The sequence below is a fragment of the Plectrocnemia conspersa genome, unplaced genomic scaffold, assembly GCF_051122295.1.
Source record: "Plectrocnemia conspersa isolate PC_06_02 unplaced genomic scaffold, ASM5112229v1 ptg000005l, whole genome shotgun sequence".
NCBI lineage: Eukaryota > Metazoa > Arthropoda > Insecta > Trichoptera > Polycentropodidae > Plectrocnemia > Plectrocnemia conspersa.
The window spans coordinates 13,282,269-13,304,470 of NW_028277169.1; the positions used below are offsets into that span (position 1 = coordinate 13,282,269).

Consider the following 22,202-nt stretch of genomic DNA (forward strand, 5'->3'; position numbering starts at 1 on the left):
ACTATCGACAAATTTCGGCTTCTATTCTTGTCAACAAAATCCACAGTTAAAAAATATAGCACGCTTGAATGAGTACCCACGTTCCTTTTAAGTCTATGCTTTGAACGAAACCTTTAATAAATGTATTGTTTATATTGTATCTAATGTCATAAGAAAGTTTTACTTCACGTTCCGAGCGCCCTTGGCAAATGTCTTTTTGTCCATACATTCCCACGGCCCTGTATATGTACTTTTATATCTATATTATAAATATACTAAATATTATATTATATTTAATTAAATGTATAATTAGTAAATGAAGCAACCTTTTCAACCAACTTATTATTTCACTAATTAATTTGTAGTATATGTACTATAAATAAATAAAAATTACCTTCAAAGAATCGAGTGGACGAATTGCCTCACCGACAGCTCTTCTCAAACCATCTGCGCGATTCCTTACTTCAACACTTCTAGAAGCAGCCAATCTAGCTCTTTCGTTAACCTCTTCCTAAAATAGAATTAAATTCAAACACGTGTACTATTGAAATAAATATATACATTACACTAATTTGCACCTTTTCAGTCTTTTCTCGAGCGAGCTTTTCCATAGTACCACTTGAGAGTGTCAACAAAGGTACTGTAGGCAATCTTAGCGCTTCCAATAAGCAAGCTAACTTTTCTCTAACAGGCTTTGTAACTTCACTGCTGGTAACCCACGTTAGCTCTTGAATAGACTCGCACAAAGACTCGACAGAAAAAGACGTTATATCTGTAGGAAAACCTGCCTCCACACTCTAAAATATATATAATAAAAATTAACATCGCAATATAATTTTATTAATTTATATAAAATACCTGTGTGATTGAATCGAGATGTGCGTTAATGGCTTCTTCTATTGAAGCTGTCCTGCATCCTCTGTCTCCACTTGTAGTGCCAGCACTACATGAACCAACAGTCGATCCTAGAGGTCTTTCAAATGCCATGATACTCCATCTATTGTATGATTCAGTACGATTATATCTGATCTAATATTTTTATATACGATATTTATATATCCAAAATTTACCTATCCAACATTTTGGCAGAGGCTTGTTCGTATCTTTCTAGAAGCAATGGTAAATGAGCATCGTCATCGCAAGCTGCGCCCCATCCTAAAACTCTTGCCAGATCGTTACCAGTTCCTAAAGGCAATACTGCTACTTGACACTGCTTCTATTCGCAAAAAGTCAGGTTATTAAAAATATTTTGAGGTACTATAAATCTAAATTGAAATAACACTAACGTGCATGTTGAGATTGTCGATTTCTGATAGAACCCATCCTACTGAACCATCTCCGCTGCATACCAAAATCCTGAAAGGATCCAAATGTCTGAAGAGTTTCAAACCAGGACCTGGTCCACCCCCAGCTGTCAAATCAAATACTTGCGCAGGATTTAGGAGTTGTTTGAAGCGACGCAAGAATTTGACTCCTTGGTTATCTCCTGTAAGATAGAATGAAGATGATTGAAGCTCAGAACAGAGAGAGATGGTGGAACGTCGTTTAAATAGAAGTCCAATCATCATAATCTAAGATAAAGATTTGTTTTTTGACCTGATTTTGAATTGACGAACACGAGGAGTGGACTGGCGTGTGGAGGTCTCTCTGGGCGCCATCCATCATCAGCTGCTGCATGAAGGGCCGTCGGTGGCACCAATGACACGCGCCATAGTGGTAAAGGACACTTGGCACGCCATCCTGGTCTGCAGGTAGCGTGTACGCATATGCGACACCACAAACATCGCCAATCTTGTAACCTAAGAAAAAATCATGATTATTGGTGGTTCCTAAAAAATGTTCCCGCCACACTTGCTTCGTTTTAGGATGATAAAAAAACCTGGATCTTGCCTTTTAAAATGCGTTAAAATGGTGCAAATGTTAAAAAAGGCTTATGCTGTTAATTTAATACGAATCTTTCCTGCAAAATAGCTGCAAAGTCGTGGCTCCAAAACAAAATATAAATAATCGCCTCAATTGCAAGCCAAGGTTAAGAAAAGCACGCCAAGTTCAATAGAATGTCAAGGTTATTTTTACTGTATTTAAAAAAATTAAAATGGCCTTGTTCATTACAAATTCTTATCACTAGTTTTAGTGGCGTAGCTAATGTTTGTGCCACCCGAACGATCCTTAACTTTGCCCCCCCATTAAATAATTTAATACAAATCTGTAACTTAATGCATGTATTCAATATGCCAAAACTTTCCTGGGCAAGCAGCCCCTTTTAACCCTCCCAGCTATGCTATATACACTATGAAAATCTGTTTTCAAATTTAATGAAATATGTAAAAGGTTATTAGGCATTTCAATATTAAAAATATAATATAAACACATGCTCGATTCGAACAAGCAATGAGTAACTTCGACTTTTACCGATCCTAAGAAACTGATAAAAATATTTGTATTTATAGGGGTGGCATTTTACGACCGGTTAAGTCATAAAATCAGCATTGTATAAACTGTTGCTTATCGTTTATCTTTTAGCTATACGTGGATATATATTTTTTAGCGCATTTAGTTAAGAACTACACTATACGAATGGTCCTTCCATCGCGAAAATGCCGCCCCCATGCAAATACTGCTCGGGGCGGCCTGTCACTCCCCAGTCCGCTACTGACTAGTTTTTACAGTTAATAAAAATATATATCATACAAGATATATCACTATTTAAACTTTTCTTATTCAGAATGCCCATTAGTGATTGTTTTTTCCATATTACGTCGTAATATCCATTATTTTGAATAATTAATTAACTAAACTTGTCTAATACTGTTAGATATAGTTTTTTTCTTTCAAAGCAAGTATAATAAATATAATCAATAGCGTGTTATTTTTATACCGTAAAATATAACTATTACGCTTTCGAACAGAAATTCAATAGTAATAGTGCAATTCAAGTACTTTCAACTTAAATGCATCTAATGGATGCTCCCATTATGTCTTAATGGTATTGTAAAGAACCAGAGAATTCTATTTAAGGATATTTTAAAAATATATATTAAACTCCTATTAAATTGGAATTTAAAAACATGCTTTTTTATTATCGAGTTGAATCGCAAAACTTATATTTAATATAATATATTAATAAGACTTTAAATATATTTATTTAAAGCATCGATGTAGATGTAAATAAACGATAAAGCCTATTCTTATCGTTAAAATTAGTTTTTTCTGCACGTCCAACCCCACATTAAATTTGTTTGCTAGGTTAACAATGTTAACCTAGATTTAATCCAATATGCGATATGTGCTAATTTAACAAGTCGATATACATAAAATATTTTATTATCCCATCGCATGTTATTAAATGAAACTCTTTCAGAATTTATTATTCGTGGAAAAAATATAAGCTAATGTATGAATGATATTGTATAAAGGGTAACATAAGGTTAGAATTAGGACGACGGTATGTCAACATTTGACGTGTCTTGGTTTCGTTCTATTTGATATATGATATTGTAAACGGTGAAATAAAAAAAAGTAATATTGTATCAAAGCAAAAAATGTTTTACTAACCTCAAGACTGATCCGCATGTTTTGTCGCATACGCCACATTTTGAAGCCACTGGTAAGTTTCCCTCCATCCATTGGTGAGGCATTGTGATGTTCTTAAAAAAGAGTAGATAAATAATTAGAGCATGTTAATTAATTTGTGTGACATTTAAGAGTTTAATAAGTCAGTCGGTGGCTTTTAAAGTTGAGCGCTTTTATGAGTACCAGAGTAAAAGCGATCTTTTGCCATAGTGCCTTTTTAATGGTCACCTAGATACGAAGCAAGGTAATGAGTATAAAATGCATTACGCCTTAATATATATATACTATATGCAAAAACTGCTCGTAAACTAAACAATGCTTTTATTGCGGGTACTTCTAAGTAACGAACGATGCGATAGGAAAATCGTGCTGGGGACGAAAACCTTGAAAACGAAGAACTTTGTGGCGTCGTTCTTTAGTAGATAACAACTAGTGTTTCTTCTAGAGTAAAATGACAAATTAAAAATTTGAATATCTTCAAAAATTTTCTGATTTATCGACAACTTTTTTCAAAGCGCTTTTTTAAAATAAAATTTGTATTAATATTTTTAAATGTTGTGCATGATTTCTGGTAATATTTTTGGAGGTCGGAAGTATTTGAATTGCTATTGGTAATACAAGAACAACATTGAAAGTCAAATAAGAATAACCGCTTCACCTGGGAATCGTCAGATTGCAAAAATGTATGGGGGCGTCAAAAAAATTACCTGTCAAACTTGCTTTTTCAATCATCAAAACAGGTTTTTTATCATTATTTTATTCAAAATATAAAAAATATAAAGTAGCAACGACTGTTGTTGACAATTTCCTCTATAATTCGGGAGTCTGAAATTTATTCGTAACTCAACGGTCTGTAATTGATTATTTGTGTCCATCATAACATAAAAAAGGAACTAGTACTGATGAACTAGATATAAATATAATTAAAGAAACATGGGAAATAATAGGAACTAAATTAAATTATTTAATAAATAAAGCACTCTCCTTAGGAGAAATGCCTGAAAATTTAAAGATTGCTACTATTGTACCTATACCTAAAATAAAAAATAGTAAAAAAGTTGAAGAAATGAGACCAATCAACATGCTACCGTGTATAGAAAAAATAATAGAAGAAGTAGTAATCAAACAATTAAAGGAATTTATTACTTCTCAAAACATAATATGTGAACAACAATCGGGATTCAGAGAAAAGCATTCCACTGAAACTGCATTACAAGTAGTGATAAATGATTGGCTGTTGGCTAAGGATACAAACAAAATCATTGGAGCAGTTTTCTTGGATTTCAAGAGAGCCTTCGAAACAATAGACAGAAAAATAATGTTAAAGAAATTGGAGAGTATAGGTATAAGTGATATAGTTTTAAGATGGTTTAATAATTACTTATATAAAAGAAAACAAAACGTTAAAATAAATAATGTATATTCTGAAGAGAAATTAGTGTCTTATGGAGTACCACAAGGGTCTAAATTGGGACCATTGTTATTTGTTTTGTATATTAATGATATAGTTAATAACGTGAAAAAATGTAAAATTCATCTATTTGCGGATGACACATTAATGTATTGCATAGGTGATAACATTAAAGAAATTGTAAATAATTTAAATAATGAATTAAGTATATTAGAAATATGGTTAAAAAATAATGTACTTAAATTAAATGAGAATAAAACTAAATGTAGATAATAGTACCAAAATAGTAATAAATAACTCTAGTATAGAAATAGTGGATAATATAAAATATTTAGGAGTAATTGTTGATAAAAAATTAAATTTTAAAGAACATTGTAATTACATATTAAAAAAAATTAGTAGAAAAATAGGTTTATTATCTAGATTAAGAAATATATTAAGTATAAATACAAAAAAAATAATTTACAATAGTATAATATTGCCCCATTTTAATTATTGTGCAACACTATTAAATATGTTAAATAAATTAGACAAACAAATGTTGCAAAAATTACAAAATAGGGCAATGAGAGTAATCTTAAATAAAAATAGATTAACTAATTGTAGAAGTATGATTGATAGATTAGAATGGTTGAATGTTCAAGAAATATTGAGTATGAATGTTTTAGTATTTATATATAAGTTAGAAAATAATATGTTACCAGAATATTTTAATAAGTATTTAATAAGAAATAAAGATGTACATAAATATAATACTAGAAATAGAGAAAATTTAAAGATAATTAAGTATAAGAAAACGAGTACGGCTAGGGGAGTTATGTACGGAGGTTTCGATTTATATAATAGTCTTCCAAGAGAAATCCGAAACAGCAAAAATATAACGGGTTTCATAAATGGAATAAAAAAACACCTTCGTACATATAGAAATAAATTATAATATTAAATCTTTATTATTGTATATTTTTATTTTTTCTTTCTGTTATGTATTTTTTATATATTTTTTATATATGTTTACTAAATTTGTTAGATGTAAAGATTAGCTATTAAGCTAAATAAATTAATAAAATAAATAAATAAATAATAACAAAAAAGTTTGCCCTCTTCAACGATCTTCCAGTTGTCTGCGGTTATTACAGTTTAATTTTGGTTAAAAGTTATTGCAAAAAAATAATGAATTTCACTATAATTGTAAAAAGTATATATTACAAAAAATACATATTTTTTTTTTTATTAGTTTTGTGTTATATTTTTATATTGTTTATTGTATTTTTTTGAAAGCAATTTTTATAGATATATTGTATATTTTTTTCATTAATAAAATTAAATGCTTACAAACATATTATATTTATTAGTATTATTATATTTTTATATAAAAACATATTATGTTTTGTATAATCAGTTTATACTATTTAAAAATATATAAAAATTAGCTGTCAAAAAATCATGTTTTAAAATAATACAATATCAAAGGCGGTAAAAATATTTTTTCCCCAGGGTAGCGAAAAAGCTGGATCAGGGCCTGATAATAATAAAGAGTCTGGCTCCTCCCCAAAATATTGCTGTTTGTCAGAGGACCGAGGACTAGAAGCTCTCTCCAATCATCAACCGGTATATAAACCAGAAGATTCCCGTACTAAATCACTTCCTTCAGTAACTTATTTCCGTCACTCTATACAGAACTATCACTTCACTTTCAACATAAATAGTAATAATAACACCGTACCAAGCAAAGCTACGACGAATTGACCGAGAATAACATTAGATTTTTTTTAAATTTTATAATTTTAAAATGAAATAACGCAAATGTTTAATTTATAGATGCAAGATTGAGCAACATTTGATTAAAATAATTAATGTCGAAGATGATAGATTTAATCTGGTAAATAATTGTTGCAATTTGAGTAATAACCCTAAAAAAATATGTCTTTCAATAATGCATACCCAAATTTGAAAATAAAACAAACATTAATTTTTGGTTTACGTGTTTTTAAAATAGTTCTCTTTAAATTTGACCGGAAATGGTCGGAGAATTTCATTATATAAAAACTAGAGATACGAAAAAAAATTCGCAAAAGCTGAAGAGAAGTTATTTGTGTCCCTCATGAATTATTAGGGTAAATACTTGCATCATATTGCAGCAATAATTACAATTCTAGTAGTATATTATCCGTGGACAAATTAAAGGTTTTCTGTTATATTCAAATTTAAAAAGGAAAAAGCAGTAGCTATCTCATTTCCAAAAAACAATTCCATTTCACATCAAGAAAATGATGCTCTTTGTATGATGGGATTTTAGATATATTATTTATATAAAGGAACTATAGCAGTGTCAATATAAATGTACAGCCTTTAGCTTGATTGATAATGACGTTGAGTGAAAACAGATTTTATACTGTTCAGAAATCAAAGTCAGTAGGCAGAGTTTAACAAAATAATTTGACTGGTAATGAATATTTATACCGAACATAATACAGCAAACTAGTTTTATTTAAGTTTACACTAAAATTCATTAAAACAATTAAATATTGTACTGATTTTTTAAATGTGTACCATCCTGTATTAAGCTTGTATTGAAGATATATTCTTTGGTTATTTCATATTTTGATGTATTATTATGTTACATCATAATAAACATGTATAAAATAACAATACTTTGAGTAACATTGCTTGAGGCTCACTACAATGTATTTACGACTTATTGGTAGACTTAGGATTGTGTTTCATTGTTTTGTGCCGTCTATTGTGTCGCAAATTGATTAATTAATTTTGTGGTTAAAAAATAAACAATGCTGTAAAGAATAAAAGGAGACATTTGTGTAATATATTACTCAAAGATAACGCAGCGCCCTGGGAACTATCAAGCTCTAAGACATATAGTTATTGCTCTCCCTCGCATTATTTTTAGTTACAATAAAATACTGTTCCCTGTATATTATAATATATTCCATAAACACGAGTAAGTGTAGGGCTAATAAGCTATTTATAAGAAGTTCATTGCTCTGTAATTATATTTATTTATAAGTAAACACATCAATCAAATTATCGTTCTATTTACTAACATACACAAAATCAAGCGTTTTTTTTGCCTCGTAAACCGTGCGAAACTTTCCCCCTTTTTCGCCACGCGAAGCAATTCTCTTTGTGGCCCAATGGAATATAAACCAATTAGTTAATTGGTTTTTGGCTTTTTATATATTTATTTATTTGTACGCAAAGCGGTTAATCGAAATTGTTTCTGGCTTAATTCGAAAGACGCAGAACGTAGCGGGAAGCTTCCGGCGGTGACTTAATTAAGTTTAACGAAATTTACGACGGTTTAGATTAGGTGTACAAGTAATCCATTATTTATAGTCTATTAGCAAGGCGCACTGACACAATTAAATCATCAAATCAATTCAGACACTTTTTATACAAATTATCTTAAATAAACAACACATATGTAAGAGAAGTTTGGCAAGTTATACCATAAGCTATTCTAATAAAAATATATCAGTTTTATGGATATGTGAAATTTAGTAACTATCATATAATATTTTGAACTAATTGGAAAACGTTTTAAAGCTTGTATTATAATCAATTAACTACAATTAAACGTAATTTGATTAATATATCACAATAAAGCTAACACTTAAAATCAATGAATATAACTTTTTAACACACATATGTATGTTAAATTAATCAATTTTTAAAGTGTAACTTTACACACCATAGTTAGTTATACCACGAGATATATTCGGAAAGTTGAGATGTTTAAACAATTTTATTGTAGAATAATAACAATATTTAAAATAGCTCATTCATTAGATTATTTTTGGCATTGTTTATAAAGTTAATTGATCGTTAAATGCTTGACAAAACGATTGTTTTTAGTTATAATGAATTGATATAAATTATAATAAATATATAATATATAATATTATAATAAATCGCCACCCTTTCTAGTTTTTCATAACAGCATTCTTCATGTTCATAATTTAATTGGCTTAAATTTAACATTAATATATAACAGCTACTTATTCTATAATTGAGCTCAATTCCTAATTCTCTTACCTATTTTGATAGCTTTGACTTATGTTTGAAACATAAGTAAAACTACTTCATATTTGTATTTAATATATAATTTATTCCTGGCAAAATTTTGAGTTAATTAGAGTTATTTACCGCTGTTTTTTTTTAAATTTAGTTAATAGAACTGTGCAATATTAAATTGTGAACAAACTATTAAACAATTAATGTATACGAAATCGAAATTGACTTACTATATATAAATAGATACATTGGTAATTTATTTATAATATTTAAATTACATTTTCACCAAAAAAAGCGCTCTATAATTAGTATATATCTCTATCAAATCAAAAGTGATACCTAAATATTTTATCAAGGTACCGTTACCCTTTTTAAATGAAAGGCTACCCTCTATGTAACTTAGTAATTGGAAAAAAGGAACGTAGTGGTTTAATTATCTTCTACGAAGATAATAATAGAGATAATACCATTTAAGATTTTTTAATCGGAACATAGGAATTACCAGGAACATAATTTGCCACAATTAAAAGTAGGAAAATGTATTTGTAATTAACAAAATAAGTTTATTCGTTACGCCGACGTTATTCAAGCGCAAGTGACGATCGTACATTTGGATAAATTGGTCCAAAGAATAGTTGCTGTTGTCATGTTCATCAATTAAACTATCCTTTAGTTCATCAATCAATATCACCCAATAAAAGGATTTAATCAACATGTCTAAAAACAGTCAAAAAGATTTAGTAAAATTTACAGGAATTAGAATCCAAATATTATGTTATTTAATCATTAAAACAGATACGCAAAGACGAATTTTAAATGTTTAAAACAAAAAGGAGCTTATTTGTTAAAATAGGACACCACCGTGAGAAAACCTTTGTGCATATCAAGTCAAAGTACCCATTAGTATTCGTTACAAATACCATCGTTCAGATAAGGATAACATGTTCGTTTAGGTTTGCTATTCAAACGGCCGTTCATAATCTGCTTTAGCGGCCAACAGCAATTTGTTGCAAAACGCACAAACTTTTTATAATTGGTCGTTTCCGCAATCGATGTGAAACATAATAAGTTGACAAATACTTAAAGAACGTTTGCTATTCAACACACCAGCGAAGACTCTCGGACACTCAAGACTAATACTCGATTCTACTGCTTGACTTTGAAATCTATGTTCCTTTGTATATATTTAAAAAAATGTATATTAATAAATCTGTTACTAGATATTCTGGCGTCTTCCAGTTAAGTTACACCACTCAGCACGAAATTCTAAATGTTTGTTTTTACTCTAAATCGTCACAATAGCCTATCGGTTTAAAGTAAAAAAGAGTATAAGCACCTTTTTTAACTGCAAAAGGCTACAACAAAGCGTATTTACGACACTTCCTATCGGAATACACCTCCATCAGAATATTTTATTAAAATTTTCCATAAGTTAGAACTATCGCTTTTGACATGGGTTGGTTTGCATCATGGCGACTCCAAGAAGACTGACTAAGTTGCCGCTAAGTTCCAGCTACGATATCAGAAACCCAAGAATATATTTTTTTTCGCAATCTGCACACGAGATTTTATGTACACCTAAAGATTCATTTTTTAATCGACCTTTTCCGTTTGGAAGCGTTGAACCAATTTTGTCTTTAGATTAGAAAATAGTTCAGATTTAAAAAAAAATACATTGCGAATCTAATAATCTAAATAACACAAAAATGTTGTCAAAAAATTCAATAATAATTCTACTCTGGCCGAACACAGTTTCATAGAAGACCACAAAATTGATTTTAGTAGCACAAAGACCTTAGCTAACATTAAAAATCCTTTTGTTTGTACAAAGCGTGAGGCACTTGAAATAGAAATTCATCAAAAATTCGCTATGAACAAACGAGATAATAGTAGCATATTACTCAAGTCTTATAATTAATACTGTCTCACCAATTAATAATTATAATTAATACTGTTCATTCTGAACATCTGAACAACCACATGCTGGGCTTTGCCCACACTGGATGTTCATATTCTCAATTTTCCCCTGAGGATGGCCGGGCGAATCTGGCCGAAACGTAGGGACCATGATTCCACACGGAATCAAAAAAGTACGCGGAGTAATCCGACTCCTAGAAATATTAACCATATATATATATATATATATATATATATGGTTAATATTAATAATAATTTATATATATGATATATATATATATATATATATATATATATATATATATATACAATATATATATATATATATATATATATATATATATATATATATATATATATATATATATATTGTATATATATATATATATATATATATATATATATATATATATATATATATATACAATATATATATATATATATATATATATATATATCTCATATATATAAATTATTATCTAGAGATATACGAATTATCCAGACTCATTATAAGGCATTTAATAGGGATCGAAGCGTTTTAATATCGTTGTACCGACCAAGTAATATCTGAGGTCAACAACATCTGAGAATACCTTTGCAAATTCATAAAGCGAAATATTTCGTCTGGTGTCCCTTTGTGTACGAAATAAGTCGTCAGGATTTTTCCATTTAGCAATGCACCCTCACTTTCGTTTTCCACATTGCCAGCATTTTTCGGGCCTACGAAAAAGCGAACGAAACAATACCGTTGTTTTTACGCCCATACCTTATTTTATTTAACCATCTTGAAAAATCCCAGAGGCAATAAATTTTACGCCTCTTAAAGTCGTAAAACTTTTACGAGGGCACACGTCGCCTGTTGCTGAAATTTGGGGCGAGTTCGGATGATTAAAATTGCATTTATGTTGGAATCGGTTATTTTCAGAGAGATTAGCAATTCAAAGAGCTTTTTAGCTTAAGGCGAAACGGTGGTGTCGCATGAAACATTTACGCTTACCGATAACGTTGTATATTATCATATAAATAAAAGCTCTACTTGTCAGCAGCATGTTTTATAGAGACAATCGTCTCGATAAATTTTGCTTTTACCCTTATAGAGCTTTTATATGGTCGATTTCTTCGAAGCTCACTCAGTACAAATGGAATTTCCTCATTAAAACCGCAGCTGTTTTACCAAGAACCGTAAGTGTTTCGTGGCAGTAAGAAATTTCACAATTCGCCATAAACACATATAAACTCTTTGTATAATACAATTTTATTTTATTGAAACCAAAGCGTTACATCTTATTAAAATGATACATATTGTTTGACTGTATATTATGTGATATAATGAAAATTGAGATTAAAATAAAATACCAACTGTTCCATATGATGAAGTTCAAAAAGTCTATATAGTTATAACATTTGATAATGCTTTCCTTAATTGAGAGCACCAAAACAGTCATGAGAGATTATATGTGGTTGAATCTATAAATAGGCTCGAGAGAAGCGATGTTCTGATAATGGACCTAAAACGTCATTAGACGTCGAGAGATGCCTTTATGCAACTAGGCGAATATTTTGCGGTAATCTATTTAAACCGGGCGATGCTAATATATACTTTAATGTAATATAAATATAATAATATATATTTATTGTTTATATTATTTTAAATTAACAAAATCTTCATCGTTGCTTTGGGGAAGTCAACGTCTGCATAAAACCCCCTAATAAAAATGCATTTAATTAACCCTATTGTGAGATTATAATTTGGCGAACGCAGATGATTTATGCGCTGCTGTTAGTCCATTGATGAATCCACAATAAACTTTATTGGAAGGATTTTAACGAATGATTTGTAATAAACTTTTGGCAATCGCAATTGATTTGAATATTAAGCAACAGGGGTTTGACTGAAATCCCTGTCACTGGTGATCATATTGAGACTTTCGTGGACCATAACAGGAGGAAATTAATTTCTTTAGCGTGCCGTGATCTATGTGATCTGATCACAAAATTAATACATATAAAATGGTTTCAGCTTAAAATTAGAGCAATTACAAGTACATAAAAAAACTCATCATAACAAAGTCAGAGATATGCACATACTAATTTTTTTTACAAAGTCGAAATGTAATGTTTTACAAAGCATTCCAGTGCCAGTGGCGCGAATGGAAATTTACGTTTCAGAATTAATTTTTTTGACCGCCTAAAAAAATTATTAGTGCTCGGAGATGAACAAACGGTATAAGGTTTTAAAGAACGTCTGGAATTCGAGAGTTAATTAAAAAAACGGCAAGTTAATAACTTCTCCCTTCTTTGGTGGAAAATATGGATTGTGCCGCAACACGATACTTTTAAACAAATTTATATTTTTCTTTCTGTTGAAATAGTATCATTTTTCTCGCAGGACGTTACGGATTTCGCATCCAAAAATAAAACCTTAACTTTTATGAAGTCTTTTTATTATTGCTTGTAAGGCGATCCGTGCCTTTAATGATCCTTTTAACGGACTGGCAAGATCATCTCGTATAATTTACACGCGAGTCTTTCAGCATAAAAAGATGTTTCTTATATATTCAGGTGTGCATAAAGGCATATGTTATTCTTAATATTTTATAAAAATAAAATTAGAGACAACATAAAATGACATTTGATGAAATGGCCCTTCAATGTTAATGCTACGACAAACATATGATAGTGCTTTATAATTTCGTCTCAAATAAACGACTCTATATTTATCATACGAAATATTTTAACACGAATATTTGGGATACGCCACGCTGAAAAATATAGTGTATTCAACTTTTCTTTAACCATAAAAATATAAAGAGTTTTCCGACTATCCATCTTAACGAATACATAATAGACTTAGTTGGTGTTATATTTTTCGTATTATAAAACTCGTATTTTAATGCATGCCCATATTAAATGCTTTATTTTATTTTAATAATAATATTTATTTACTGATATTAAATAAAGAGTAAATATTATTATATGCTCATTATAATAACAAGTTAAAAATTACTATAACCAAAAAAATTGTTATTAAATATGTTATTTTACATATAAAATAATTTATTGCATCATCTTGCCAAAGAATTATAGTCAAGATTATTCCTAACAAAATATTGTATTTCACTTTGTGTATATTCTATTTAAGTATTGTATATTACGTGTCATTCTCAGCCGTGAAAGAATATACAATTTTCTAAGAATAGAACAAAAATATACATGAGTAGAATTTTCATCTTGTGAAAATATACTGTACTTTTGTATGTTCATACAAATAATTTTATTTTATATACTTTAAATATTAATATTTAAAGACCATATATAAAAAAGTGCTTTATTGTCAAAATGGATAGTGCTGGTATTCTCTACATGTTATTTAGAAAAAAAATCGTAAAACCACCATTGTCACAAAAAAATAATGGCAAAAATTTCACCATTTTTGAAAAAATACAACCAATGTTCAAATATTTTGTTTTAAGAACTACTGATGTCCTGAACATAGGTGGTTCTTCACATTAAACTAACTAAATAGTTTATGTTTAAATTTAAAACGTTGAATGATGATATATGGATATCTTTTGCCTTAAAATTTAAAAACGTAATAATCAATAAAATATTTTTTCTCATATATCGTGTAAATTTAAATATTTTTTTATAATAATAGTTTTGTTATATGCGCGTTGATCACAGACATGTAATATATGTATAATTCTAGAAACTGTTGATCTTTAGCGACCTTTTTTTACACAGGAGGATTAAGCAGCTTTTATTACGAAAACGCCACAAAAACACAAGAGCAAACGCATCACATGTATACACAACTTAAACAAAATCGGATGTAAAAAATTGATAATTTAATAAAAGGGAATGTACTATGGCAATAAAATTTTTTTGGGCCATGAGATCGATTTAAAATTACTAAAAGTGTAGACCTTCCTATTACAATAATTTTTTGTGAGCATATGATGAACTTATTTCTTTGAAAATTCAAAAAATCTGATATATTAAGTTTAAGGAAATACTTTCAATATAAATTGTTTTATAAACATTTACCATCAGATAATAGATTGAAATAGATAGTGAAAATTAGTTCTTACTCTCTCTTATAATTTTTTTTTTGTCACAATAGTTGTTCTTTAACTAAGATCTTCAATTATGATTAATATGTGTATTTTTATACAAACAGAAAAAAGTAATCAAAATAATTCTTGGGTAAATTTTAAAGGAAAATAAATAATATTAAGCTAACATTAGTATCATATTAAAATTCGTGCGTATATAGTTATCCTATACTTTTTAAATAAATATTGTTTAAGTGGTAATATGTGCTACAGTTATTTTTTTATTTGTTGTAATTTAAAAATACAAAATAATAGAAATTATAAAAAATCACTATTCAAATAAATTTTAACAAAATACATATTATTATGTAAATTTGTACTACGTGGTGCCCATTAACGCCTCTATAAAGATAAAAATGTTGTTAATGGTTTGTAGGAGATTCTTCAAAATTTTTAATTAAAAAGCGTTATTTTAACATAGGCGCTCTATAAATCCACACTAATAAAATCGCTGTATACTAAGAACCACCAGAAGTTAAAATTTCTACAATTTTTTTAAGACGTAAACAAAGGATTTTACGAGACCTTTGCAAATGTGAAGCAGAAACAAATAAATCATTAATCAATGTGGTTATTATGTATATAATTGTAAGAATAAAAAAGGGTTAAGAAAATTAATGCCATTGGAATGCGCAAGCAGATTTTTTTCTAATTTATTCAGCAAGCTTTTTCAAGGTATTTTTTTAAAAACATTTTATGACATTAATTTTTTTTAATGAGCATAATTTATTTCGTTATTAAAATGGCTTTTAAACAATGACACTTTATGAACCAACATTCAAGAGAAATCGCTGTATGAAGCAGCGCTGTAAGAAGCAGCTTAGAGTTAAAACCATTAGCAGTAATAAATGTAGTCAAATTTTTTATTAACATTTTTCATAATTAAACAATACAATTGCACTCATTTAAACGCATGGTCAATTAATTATATGTCATTGTTATGCTTCATCAAAGACTTTAGTTTTTATTTATTTGCCTAGAAGAATCAGTAGTCTACTTTTTGTATGTTTGACATGTGATCAAACGATATTTAGGGATGAATGTAAACATTAAGGTCGGAATAGTGTAATCCGTGAGGTGCTGGACTAATAATCTTAAGCTGCTGGTTCTAATTCCGCTGTAGACTTAAATATATATTTACAAAAATGCACTAATAGTAAAACCAGTACTAACAGAAAAGTGACAATGAGTGAAAATAATATGTTTATAATCATTAATAAGGGATTCTACATAATTTTGCCATTTAATCAAATCGTGATATGAGAACTTTCAGAAGTAGAAATTGCCATAAACTTTCGAAAACGTAAGCAAAAGATTTTTATGAGACTCTCGTGAAAGCAAAGCAGCTTACGGTTCAAACCATAAACAGTCAGTATTTATATAAACGTTTATTACTTGAATTTAACATTATAATTTTATTCACTGAAATGCGCGGTTAACAAAAATATGGCATTGTCATCCTTAATACTTTTATTTTTTTTGATGACTCAGAATCATCACCAATATTTCCATATTTTTTATCGTCGTTTTTATTATTGTTTTGGACTTAATTTAGAGAGATTTTTAATTTATTTAAATTGGAGTTACATTAAAAAATAAATAAATTAAAAAAATGGCGTCACATTTTTGTAAAAGTAATGAAAAAAAGGTTCCGCAGATCGTCAAACGCTACGTACGTATTCATAGCAATTGTTTTTGAAACATTAAAAATACCGTAAAAAGGTGCCGGAACGCCGTTCCACCACGTTACATGGCAAAAAAGTCCTGGGTACATACATTAGAAAAAAAATTCATTGTCACTGATGTGGGTCTAGAAGCGAATTAAAATTAAATTAAAAATAATAAGACTTTACACATATTTATAAGACAATGAAAATTATTTAGTAATTTAACTAATTTTAAAAATATGCCAGTAAAAGTTTGCTTTAGAAACACCCTGTATATATATATAATATATTCCGACAATACAAATATTGTTATTTGAGTTTTTTTATAATAAAGCTGTGCTTCACCACGAAATGCGAGGGTCAGTCGTTTTCGTTGTGTTACCAAATGTTGCACTAGTGTTAGTATAGATAAGCAATTTTAAGGTTTTGCGAAGGTTGTAAAATTCATAGTACAGTACGTTATCTCTTCTTTATATATTTTTCCTTTCCGGAAAATTCAATAATGCTATTCATGGGTACATCATATTATAAAATTTCATCCGCACTCACCGATTTATTGGTTTTACAAGTGGGGCACGTACGTTTGAGCGATGTAGTGTGTCGAAAACGGTTTTACTAAAGCAGGCCTGGGCAACTTTTTGGGCTGGGTCGCTTTGAGAATATAAATATGTTAAATTCAAAGCGAGCACATATTCATATTACGAGGTATACTCGAAAAGTAAAGATACAAGTCCAGAAAATATTTTTAAAGCATTTTATTTCAGAATTGAATTTGAAACATAATATATATGTACGTATATGATAATATATTAATGAAAAAGCAATCGCTTATATTATTATCTTTAAATGGAATAGGATTCTAATGGGTCAGTGCTTAGAAAAATACATCAGTATCATTTTATCTCGATAGCTAGCAGGAGAATACGGTAAGACACTTTCCTTTTTGCTCGCTCGCGTGTTAAGTGATGAGAGTGAGAGAAAAGGAAAGTATCTCACCGTACGCGCCTGATAGTTAGACAGACTTTTAGTACAAATATGGTAATTATGTGTACTCACCCCTTCTCCATCTTCGATGATATTCGAACCTATGGACGCTAGCGTTGTCCATTTGCAGTTGGGCGGGGCGCGAGCTGCGCAACGTTTATGAGCTTTGCATTTGCATACTTCACAGGACAACCCATGTGGGGGCACTCCGTGAAGTCCCTCTCGGCATACGTTGCAGTATGTCGGACGTGCGTGGGAAGTTGCATACCTAGAACAAACGTTCAATATGAAAACTTGAAAACGTTATACAAATAATGAGTAGGGGTGGGTAGGGGTCGCACCTTTTGCCAGACCAGATTCGAACAAATAATTATATAGAAACACATTGAGATCGTCATAAGGCTGTATTACATCTGAATGTGCTGGCTCTTCATCTACATTAAGTGCTTGACAGCATAGTTGAAGTTTTCGGAACAAGAACTTTTACATTTGATCGAAATTGACATGCTTTTTTTGCTCTTGCCTCTAGAGAGCGCTTCTATTGATACCTTTGTTTAAATATCATATCATCACATGTTCTTAATTTTTGTTAAAAATACAACATTTTGCTGATATTCGTTTCCAATAAAAACATTAGCAGACTCGCTATTTCAGAACACTCAGAATTACATAATGTAGACTTTCAAAAGCCATGAATTACCACCAAAACTCTATTTTAAATAATGCTTAAAAAAATGATGTATAACCCGAGGCTCACGGGCCGCATGCGGCCCAGACAATGTTTTTGTGCAGCCCACATTACTACATATAAATGGCACAAAATAAATATTTAAAGAAGAAGAAAAAAATGTAAGAGTTTTCATCTTCGTCTTCAGAATGCACTTACAAATCTGCAGGTATAAACTGTTTTATGACAGGGTCCAAGTAACCAATCCCTAAAAAAATGACTTTTTATCTTTTTGTGGGGGACCACACACATAAACCTCGTTTATGGGGATCTTATTCTTGAAACTTGCAATAATTAGTTTGAGCAAAAGTGTACAATAATGGAATCACATAAAGGATTTTGGTACGACTCGCATTACGACTCGAACTAAAGGGTTCCCCCATAAATAACACGTAAGGATTCTCTGGTGTATTAAATGAATATTTATTTGTTACGAAACGGTCATGGAAAACAATAAACAATTCTCATCGAAAGACAAATAGCACCGCAAGGTCACAATATTTCCGTTGTACAATTCAACCTCGGAGATATCCATCAAGAAAATGTCACTTTCTAAAGGCGTGTACTTATTTCGTTGTTCCAAGAAGCGAGTGAAACGATTGGCTGGATGATCGCTGCATGATTATGATTAGTGCGAATACTTAAGCCCAGACATTTAAGACAACTTAAGACAAAAAACATTTTTCTAAATATGCGAGACTTTTAATTTAAAGAATTACAAGAATATGTTCAATCTTTGATTATGTTCATTTGACATTATTCAGCTCCAACACACTTTCAGATAGAGTAAATATATCTTCAGAAATATATGTTTAAGGCCAATGATAAAGTTCAGTTTTATAAGAAATATGTCTGTAATGACAAATTCCCTAACATTAAAAAAACTGGCGATGAGCATTTCAGCTGCAATTTTAACAACTTATTTATGTGAATTTTTTTACCAAATTAAGATGATTAAATATAACATTCGTAATAGATTGACATATAACAATTTAAAAAATCAATTACAGTTTGTGACGTCGAAAATTCATGTGAATATTAAAAATTTAAGTAAGAAAATTGAAAAATTAATATTATTCTATGATAAATGTTATATTTCGTAACAAAGATTGTAATAAAGATTGTTATTTATTGAATTATAAATAATATTTTATATTATATAATAATATAAAAGTTATGTTTTTTTTTTAAATAATTACGTGCGGTCCACAATGTATTTTAATTTTTTATTTGGCTCCACTAAGCCATTTCGTCTAAAAAATGCAAATGGCTTCGTAATTTAAACTATTCTTGGTAATTATCGGACGGTTGCCTAATGTACGAGCCACTTTAAGCATTTGAGTTTCTATATTTTCTCTAAAATAATCGATTGGGAATGGAGCTAAACAATTACGCGATTATCTTTCAAATTGCTTTCTCTCCTTTCTCGGATCTATATAAATGATGAACAATCACTCACAAACTCATGACTCTTCCTTATTTGACACCGTCGCCCGATACTAACATCTACATTTTTTGTACACATTTCGGTAAATTATATATTTTGTATAATAACTACGTATAATTGGTTGCAAAAATCTCACCATTTGACTATCAATCCATAATGTACCATTCATTAACCCATAATTTGGACATAGCATCCTCGCCATTAACCTACATTTGCCCCTACCCCTAAATTTTATTTTATTTTTAATGTGAGCATAAGCAATTTACAATGTTGACGTCTATTTAATGAAAAGCTTGCAATAAGGTAAAATTTTCAATGACGACAGTGACATATGTTTAACAAAAATAATTATTAAATTAATAGTGTCTAGTAGTGGAAATTCTAATTCATTTCTAAAGATATCTGTACATTTGACGACGTCGTCTACTTAAGTAAAAAGTCATTTGATTTATCTATTGATAATAATTAAAAAGTTTAATTAAAATTTTATATTAAATAGATAAAAATAGACTTAAGATTAACCTTAAAAATATAATTAAATATCGTATTTTTTAAGCGTTAAATTTAATTTTTATAATATTTTAAATTATAAAAGGTGGGTTCAGAATTAACAAATAAAATTAGCTGTATCAAAAAACTACTTTATTGTACATATTTATGAATAATAATAAAATATATAATATATATATTATCAATATTGAAAACACCAATGGGTGTATAGTCGTAAATTAATTAATGAATGATATATGAAAATGCTTAGTAAAACAGCTAATAATCCAATTTACCCAACTATTATGTTAAATTAGGCCACTAGTATATTCAAGGATGGTTAGCAAATTATTTTTATATGGTCATTTGTGGCAGTATATACAATATATTCCAGGGAGTGCTTATTATTATGTAATACTTTTAATTATTATTAACTATACAAATATCTTGTAGCATATGGTTCGATTCCCAATAGTAGCAAGATATATAATAATTAGCGTTATTAAAGACAATTAATATTATACATTCTCTAATTGCACGAATAATTGCTTCATAACATTACTTAAATATCAATGTAAAGGTCTTAAGATGCCATTTCAAAAACAATAAATAAAAAATACTTATAACTGTTTTTTTAATAGTTATCAAAGTATAATAAAATATTTGCTTTCAAAAAGACATTTTTATGACAATATAATGGTATAATAAATATATTTAATAAATTTAATTCATTTCGATATAATGTATACTTTCCTTACAATTTAATTTTTGACTTTAACAACGCTTTTGATATAAAACATCTAAAATAAACATTCCATTCAACCCTTATTCTATTTTACTATAGCATCTGACAGCAGAGGAAAATTCTAAGAAAATTTATTCAATTGTTTTACCATCGCTATATCGTAACAAGAGCTAAAAACCAGCTATGAAATTTGACGTCGAATTTCCGAAACCGGGAAATTTTCATATTTATAGATACATTTTTTATGTACTACATAAATTTACTTTGGCGTTTATCAGCGAAAACGTTGAGGCAAAGTACATATTATGTATAGCGAGATTAAAAATTCACGCAGCCACATTATAATATTAAATTTAATTTCTATCCATTCTACAACATTTTTGAAAAGGGTTATAATGGAATTTTATATGTGTTCATTTTTCACATTCTTATGTAAACATTAGCTAATCTTTCTCATAATTTATTAATACCGTTTTTAATATTAAAACGATAAAAATATAATATTAACAGGAGCAGTAAGTATGAAAAGTATATATGCCATTGTTTATCCATCAAAAGGTCGCAGGTTCAAGTTCTCGTGAGATTTATTTTTTAATCTATTGTGTCTGGAAGAACGGATTAATAATCTGAAATAACAAAATTGTCTTTTTCTATTGAGTTTAACAAGTTATTTTTATTTTCAATTTTAGTTTATGCCCCTGCATAACTAGAGGGGGAAGATTGAAACAATGCCCTCGAGAAATTTACGCTCTGGGTGCTGTGACTACAGGAATATTCTCTTTGTGACTATGCATTTAATGTCTAAACCTTCTGAACCTTTCCCATACATGCGCTATTTTGTAGTGAGTTATGACATTTAATGCTTTTGTATGTAACAATTTTTTAATTTTTATATAAGATATTTTACATATACTTTATTTACTTTGATTTATATATAAATTTACGTATTAATTTTAGTTGTTTTAATATATTAGAATATTACAATAAGGTCACATTTTTTTTTAGATTACATCAACTTTATGTTTGAAAAGCTTTAAGAAAAAAATATTTATTTTAATATTAAAATGTGATTACTGTACACAATAATATGTAATATTAATTTAAAACTGTATTGTAAAC

At 29.0% G+C, this 22,202-nt stretch overlaps 1 protein-coding gene across 1 annotated transcript in view; it reads right to left on the bottom strand.

Annotated features, from left to right (window-relative positions):
• The window catches only part of LOC148234899 (diacylglycerol kinase eta), a 164,904-nt gene that overhangs the window by 6,992 nt on the left and 135,710 nt on the right, over positions 1-22,202 (bottom strand). Inside the window, exons 5-12 of the mRNA XM_088186010.1 lie at positions 17,748-17,943; positions 3,535-3,626; positions 1,576-1,778; positions 1,266-1,465; positions 1,050-1,195; positions 838-976; positions 558-776; positions 374-490 (exon numbers count right to left, since the gene is read on the bottom strand). Coding sequence (XP_088042136.1) covers positions 374-490; positions 558-776; positions 838-976; positions 1,050-1,195; positions 1,266-1,465; positions 1,576-1,778; positions 3,535-3,626; positions 17,748-17,943 — 1,312 coding nt within the window. The remainder of the gene's footprint in view (positions 1-373; positions 491-557; positions 777-837; positions 977-1,049; positions 1,196-1,265; positions 1,466-1,575; positions 1,779-3,534; positions 3,627-17,747; positions 17,944-22,202) is intronic.